General features: G+C 33.5%; 1 protein-coding gene and 1 non-coding gene across 3 annotated transcripts; both read left to right on the forward strand.

Moving 5' to 3' along the window:
- LOC109325932 (BTB/POZ domain-containing protein At3g44820) lies at positions 1,247–5,580 on the forward strand. 2 transcript variants are annotated; one of them, XM_019558549.1, is made up of 5 exons: positions 1,247–1,541; positions 1,735–1,815; positions 2,033–2,102; positions 3,194–4,402; positions 4,682–5,580. In XM_019558549.1, exons 1-5 carry the CDS (start codon positions 1,537–1,539, stop codon positions 5,255–5,257), a joined length of 1,941 nt encoding a protein of 646 aa, XP_019414094.1. In that variant the 5' UTR covers positions 1,247–1,536; the 3' UTR covers positions 5,258–5,580. The 2 variants fall into 2 exon arrangements, with proteins under 2 accessions (XP_019414094.1, XP_019414095.1); XM_019558550.1 differs by having other exon boundaries at positions 1,247–1,524.
- On the forward strand, positions 6,687–6,768 carry TRNAS-GCU. Its single transcript has one exon. It is a non-coding gene; the product is annotated as a tRNA-Ser (tRNA).

Here is a 7,647-nt window from a genome sequence, read left to right on the forward strand (position 1 = left end):
CTTACCTTATGATGTTAAAATCAAATAGAGAATGGAAATTTATTAATTAAGGTATTCGTAATTTTGTTGATAATATATGTGATTGTACCTCTCAACAAATATCACTATCATATATAAAGTTTTAACCTTTTGGTCGACCTAATAATCTAATAGGTTACATTACTAGATCAATATTATGTTGGTTTCATAAAACATATTAACATAACATGCATAATATTATTAATATTACAGCGGTTCAACAATTGTTCACTAATTAAATTGTATATGACTGAAATAAGATATCATACATTTTATACTAACATTAATATGGAAAAGGTAACAAAAAAAATGATGAATACTTTTTTTACACTATTTATTGAAAAATGTAAGATGTTGTGGTAGATTTCGTTTTAAAAGTAAAAAGAAATATATTAATTATGTGTTTGATTATCCATAAAAATCATTCTTTAAAAATTAAATCACTTTTATAAAAGTAATTTTAAATAAAATTGACCAATATAATTGATACAGTTTAAATAAAAAGTAATTTTGGCCAATTAAATTATGAGCAACATAAACTACCTGACATGATTCATTTTTTATAAGCATGATAAAGCTAGTATATATGATAGTTAAGGAAGAATAATGATCAATAAGGTGACAAAGAGACGTCACTAAATAAAAATGATTATTTCAATGTAAAAATAAGCTCACTGTGGAATAATAAAACAAAGTAAATAACAATTAATATAAATAATAAATAATATAATATCACTAAATTTATTATTTTCTCAAAATAAAAACATAAAATATAAATCTTCAAAATAAAGAACATAGCCTCTAAAACACTTAAATATGAATCTTCAAACGAAAGAACACAGACTCCAAAAAAGTTATTTTTTCATGAAAACTTTAATTTTCATGCCTCGAGATTATGTTTGAGGGATTTTGTACTTTTTGATAGCATTTTGATTTTAAGCGAGTGTGAACGATCACGAGACCTTAATTAACAATACAACAGTATTCATCCCACATGTCATCTAACAGAGCCAAATATGAAAAAACAATTCTCATTACTTTATATAATCAAGTAGGAGTTTTATATACTATTGTTATATAATTCATTACTCATATTTAATATTATTGATTCTTCGTATAAAAAGTAATTTAAATAAACTATTAATAATACATTGTATAAATCTTTACGTTTATATCGTATATACTCTTACTTATAATATAATTTATTTTTCCGTGGACGTTTCTACATTATATTAATCTTTTTGCTTTCCTTTTCTTCTTAAAGACGCACAGAACATACCATTGCCTCTTACATTATTCCATCCTTACTTTACACGACCATCTTTTGCGTCGTGATCCTTGAGTCATTTTCTGTTCCACGCTACAAAACCATATAATTATTTTTTCTTTAAGAAGAAGAATGGAAGTTTAATTTTTTTTATTAATTTATTAATTGCACTATTTGTATGGTCCATTCTCTTTTAATGGTCGCGGTGGTGGAAGCATTATTTAGAGGAATTGGAAAAGGTTATTCTGTTAATGGGGTTGGTATATTTTATTTAATTTCATTTTTTTATTCTTTTTTGGACATTTTTTCTTAGTTGTAAAGACACACACCCACTGTTTCAAACACTACCTTGTTTGAGTTTGACTCATTGCTTTTTCTTCCATTTTTGCTACCCCATCATTTTTTTACCATTTTTATGTTTTTTCTAATTTTTTTATTTTCGTTTCAAGTTATAAAGTAGAGTTTTTGCTTCCATTAGCCATGGCTCCACTTGGGAAGTTTTCTGGGTTTCGAAGAGAAGGCAATGACTGGTATTCTTTCTATTCAAATTTCTTATTTTGAAGTATCAATTCAATTCAATTCAATTATACGTTTTTTCTAAGCTTAGTTGGGTTATTGTTTTGATTCTGAATCAGGGCTTGAATTTTGTATTTTGATTTCCTTATGCAGTTTGCTTCTTGTGCTGGCTTTTCTAACATGCATTTGTGTATTTGAAAAAAATGTTGTTTTTAATGTGATTTTTTGTAGGTTTTGCAATGCTGAACTTCCCAGTGATATTTGTATTTCCATTGAGGGTGTTAACTTCCATCTTCATAAGGTACTATATAAGTGGCTTCTTTTATAAGATGTTATTCCTTACACTAATGTATAGGTATATAGGTGTATCTGTTGCTTTGAGCCGAAAAACATCACTTGTGCCACTTCCGGTGCGAAAGTCTTGTGAGTGGTCAAAAAATTAGAACCTATTGAATTTCCAAAAAAAACAAAGGGCAATTAAGTGTATGAGGCTCTAGGTGGTAGATGTGTATTGAATTTCCAATCAAATTTATTTTGTTTAAAGCGATTGCAAGACTTCGGAACAAGGAATGACACAGTGTGAGACAAGTGATGTTGTTCAGCTTCAAGTTGCAGCATGAGATGTTTACCCTTTTATGATGTAGTTTATAAGGAAAGGAGTCGGATAAGACTCGATTATAGTTTTGAGCCTGTTGCAAAGATCGAACCTTACAATATAATTGTTGTGTATATCTTGGAGTTTAGTGCAATAACACTAGTTTATCAATATCTTCTTAGTCTTCCTATACCGGAATTGGCTTGTATGATTCTCAAAGGTGATGACTGAGCCTTATTGTTGGTTTATTTTCGAGGCTTTAATATTGAAATACATGTAGCTTAAGTTCAGAAGAGCCAAGGTCAAAACTATTTAAATGATAAATGATATTCTGATCATTTGGTATTATCTAGGATGATTTCTATAGTAATCTACTTATAAATTAGTTTAGTGGAGTCTATTCGGTTGTGTTCCTGCGACGGTGCAGATTAGTGATTACAAATGGTACTACAAATCAAACTGTCCAGTTAGTGAAGAAGTTAAAAACTTGTCTACCCTTTTCAACTGTCATATATGCTAACCGAAGCACAATAGCGTCAAACATGATTTATTAAATGACATTTGCCTTTTTGGAGGTTAGGTTGCCTATCTTGATTACCATGCACTCCCATTAGCATGAAAAGATAGGAGTGACTGTTTTTAAATATTGAACAAATTTGACGTGGCAACCAGTTTCTTCCTCCTTTTTTAGTTTTGATTTTACGTATAACATTCAAAGAGCTATTATAATACATATGAAAATTTACATGTTGTATTGCTGCACTGGAGTTTGAGTAAAATATGCTATGGCAATGCAGTTCCCTCTTGTAACTAGATGTGGAAAAATTGCTCGAGCACATGAAGAGTCGAAGAACACTGATGGGAAAACTTTGTGTATGGTCCTGGAAGATTTCGATTGTGGTCCTGACACTTTCTTACTTGTTGCCAATTTCTGTTATGGGTTTCGTGTAGAACTGACAGCCCGAAATGTAGTACTGGTCTACTGTGCTGCAGACCATCTTGAAATGACAGATGAATTTGGAGAAGATAATTTGTTGTCGAAATCAGATAGCCTTTTCCATAGAAGTATATTACGCAACTGGAAAGATTGTATTTTGGCCCTCCAAAGTTCTGAACCTGTTCTATCAATGGCTGAAAAGCTTCATTTGGTGGGCAAGTGTTTAAGTGCTTTATCTATGATGGTCTGTACAGATCCAAGCTTGTTTGGGTGGCCCATGATGATGTATGGGAGTCTACAGAGCCCTGGTGGAAGCATTCTCTGGAACGGTATAAATACCGGTGCAAGACTCCGGTGCTCAGAATCTGACTGGTGGTACGAAGACATCTCATATCTGAGTGTGAGTTTGTTTGAGAGGCTTATTAAGACAATGCAGATGAGAGGTATAAGATCTGAAAAACTGGCAGGTGCAATAATGCACTATTGTAGAAAGTATTTACCAGGTTTGGATCGGTGGCAGGGTGGACAAGGTAGCAAAACCAGAACAGTTGCAAGTTTCAGCTTGACACCTGCTGCTGTTGATCAGAGTGTTCTATTGGAAAGCATTGAGAAACTTCTTCCTGAAAAGAAGGGAGATTCCTTTTGCCGTTTTCTGTTGGGACTTGTTCGTGTGGCTTTGATATTGAATGTGAATCAAACATGCAGGGATTCTTTAGAGAAGAGGGTAGGGATGCAATTGGAACTGGCAACTCTAGATAGTCTTCTTATTCCTAATTTTTCAGATTCAGATACACTATATAACACAGAGTGTATTGAACGAATTGTCCATCATTTTATGTCTCCAGGATCTAGTATGCCTGCCTTTTCTCCTTCATCTATTGACCCGCAAACATCACCGTCATCTGAATCTTTAAGGAAAGTTGCAAAATTGATAGACAGCTATATTGCAGAAATTGCTTCTGATGTAAACTTGAAACCAGGAAAGATACGCTCTCTTGCAGAGGCCCTCCCCGATTCATCGAGATCATTGCATGATGGACTTTACAGGGCACTGGACACATATTTCAAGGTTTGATTTTCTTTAGCTTCACTTTTCTTTTTGGTGAGACCATGAGGTATCCCAACTGGTTCGGTCCATTTGAAACTGCCCATGGGACTAATCCCCATTCGGCCATAGGAGCACAGCAGGTATGCGCTCTCATCACAATAGCTACTTCCGGGGGATTTGAACTTGCATTCTCGTCCCAGGGGGTCTAAATTCCTTACCATTTATGGGTTGAGTTGCACTTTACATAAATGGTTCCTTGCGGTCATTGATTGTTTGATGATTGCTTATGGTATTGTGCAGGCACATCCATGGCTTTCAGATAAAGAGAAGGAAGACCTATGCAGCACAATTGATTACCAGAAACTGTCATTCCATGCTTGTGCTCATGCATCCCAGAATGACAGGTTGCCTCTCAGAGTTATTCTTCAAGTATCGTTCTTCGAACAGTTGCAGTTAAGAACAGCAATAGCTGGATATTTCCATTCACTGGACAATGAAATTGCCCCTGCAGCTTCTTTAACTGCACCAGGTGAAAGAGTCGGCGAAATTATACAAAGGGATGGATGGATGACCATAGTGCGTGAAAATCAAGTTCTGAAGGTGGATATGGAAAGGATGAGGTCTAGAGTTGGAGAACTTGAAGAGGAATTCAGTAAAATAAAGCAAGAAATGAAAAGTATGACCAAATCTAATAGTTCCATTAATTCTCCTCGTCTAATTGCCCGGAAAGTTGGGTGTAAGCCACAACCTTCAGATGCTCAACCAGAATCTCTTAACCATGCCGGACCACCACCACCACCTCCACCAAGATCATCGACCAAGCACACAAGTCGACCTCATCAGTCTGGACGCAGCAGACATTTTTCTTTGGTTTAAGTAATAATATAAAGAAATCAGGTTCTTGTTTACATGCATAGCGTTGTTGTGTGTTTTATTTTTTATTTTTGTACAGGGGAAAGTGGAGGAAAATGTTTCTTAACCCCTTTTTTCCTCCATAAATTTCACAAACCAAGTTTACAGGTATGAACATTTTCCATTTCTTTCCCTTGTGTAAAGTTGGTTGTACATTTCATAGACACAAATTAGACAGTGAGCAACAAATGTACCTATTAGGATGTTTTCCTCCTGTTGCATGAGGAATGCTTCTGTATTCATCCATTTAGATTTATTCTTCATTGTAAGTTCTTGGCAGTGAAAGATTTTATTTTGGTCCCATTTATGAAAGATCATTTTTTCCATGCAAGAAAAACTGATGCATGTTCAATCGCTGAAGATGTAAAGTTGATGCAAATTGATTGGAATTCACAAATGAGTCCCATGGAATTTAATAATTTACAATAATAGCTTGATGCATATAATGTTTCAGTTAATTAATCTGCTACTAGTGTTTATTGTTCAAGTTTTGTATACTCTAGAACTATGTATGTAGAGGTTGTAGCAGTCTATTTAATTTTTGTATCCTCTAGAACTATGTATGTAGAGGTTTTAGCAGTCTATTTAATTTTGTTTTTCTGTTACGTACATAATTGAATTCACCTTATTTAGTGGCATAAATACATAGTTGTTATTGTTGTCCATAATTGAGATCGAAGGATCGATTTTGTTTTTAGGTTCTTCATCCTCACCTGAAATTGTTGCCTAAATTATGTGAGTATACCCCTCTTAAAAATTTGGAATTTTTGTACCATTGTATAGTGATGATGGCTTAAGAAAAATGGACAATTTAATATTAAAATTCATGGGGATGTGAGATGAGAAAAATAATTAGTTGTTGACGGGAAAAAGAACTTCCACCATTTACTGAAAAAAAGAGGAAACTGAGGAAAGATCTTGGACCAACCGTTTAACAAATGTTTTGCATGAATTTTATCTATTTTTTGTTTTCTCATAAATAGTCCTCACCTCACCTTTCTCATGAAAGAAAGGTGAAACTGTTATCTGCTTGGGGTGATGGCAAGGTCACAATTGGATTAATATATGATGATTAGTTCACTCATAAATTTTATCTGCCTGTCATAATCTCATGACCTACAGCTCAGTTGTGCATTTTATTTTGTCATGATTGTATAGTTTGTTTTTTGGTACATCAATTTTTTTGGGTACATAGATTGTATAGTTTGTGATCCTATTTCAATTATTTTATCAAAAATGTTTTTATGTACAACTAAAAACTCATTAAAATTAGACAGACTTTAGAGTGACCTCCTTAAAGTCATTAAAATTTACTGGAAATATTTGTTCAGCATCTGAAAGTGATAGGTAGTTCGTATTTAAATAATAAACGTTTCAGCTAACAAGCAACAATGACGCTTTGGCCGAGTGGTTAAGGCGTGTGCCTGCTAAGTACATGGGGTTTCCCCGCGAGAGTTCGAATCTCTCAGGCGTCGTTGAAATCTACTTTTTATCAATTTTTGGGTCACTTTCATGTTGTCCGCTTCGATTTTGGTGATTGTCTTCTGTGGAACATTGTTTTACGCTGCTGATAAGTCGTTTATTGTTAATTTAACTACTTACGTAATTCACATTTATTGATGTGTCAGAATTGCAGTGTAGTATTTACTCAAATATGAATAGAACCAAATTGAAGGGTTGGTTGAATTGATGGAATTGTATTTTTTTTAAACAACCAAGAGACCAATTTCAAAACAAAAGGAAAAACCTCTATTAAATTTTTAAGAAATGAAACAAGGTGAAATTTATTTTCCCATGAAGTACAAGATTGTTATCTTATAATTAATCTTCAACTTTTGAGAGCATCACATTCATTAGGTGGTAAGTTTTAATGTGTTGAGAATGTGAGAAACTATTAATTATTCCCCCAAACCTTATTTATAATTATGTCAGATTTTCTAATTATTTTTTGAATTTCTACATTTAGAAATTGGCCTTATTTTAAATAAGTAATAGGCACAATCCCCTGTATTTCACCTTTTCGCACTTTCAATTCAATAGAGCTAATTATCAGGTATAAATGGTAACTTCACCAAGACAGGTGACATTCAGTGAAAAATCAAAGTAAGACCAAATGCACTACATTATGATGAAAATACCTCGATTTCAAGAACTAAAAAGTCACAAAAGCACTGATCCTAATGCCTCTTCACTACGACAGGATAATTAAACAGTATGGAAGCTTTCTTTTAAATACTACGTGTCAAAAATGACATTTTCAATCTATACAAATAATGCTGTCAGATAAGCAGCACGAAAAAACCTACTTATCCTCGTCGGGGCAAAATTGTGCAAATAGCAAGATGGAAGGGGGG

The sequence above is a fragment of the Lupinus angustifolius genome, chromosome LG13, assembly GCF_001865875.1.
Source record: "Lupinus angustifolius cultivar Tanjil chromosome LG13, LupAngTanjil_v1.0, whole genome shotgun sequence".
Lineage (NCBI taxonomy): Eukaryota > Viridiplantae > Streptophyta > Magnoliopsida > Fabales > Fabaceae > Lupinus > Lupinus angustifolius.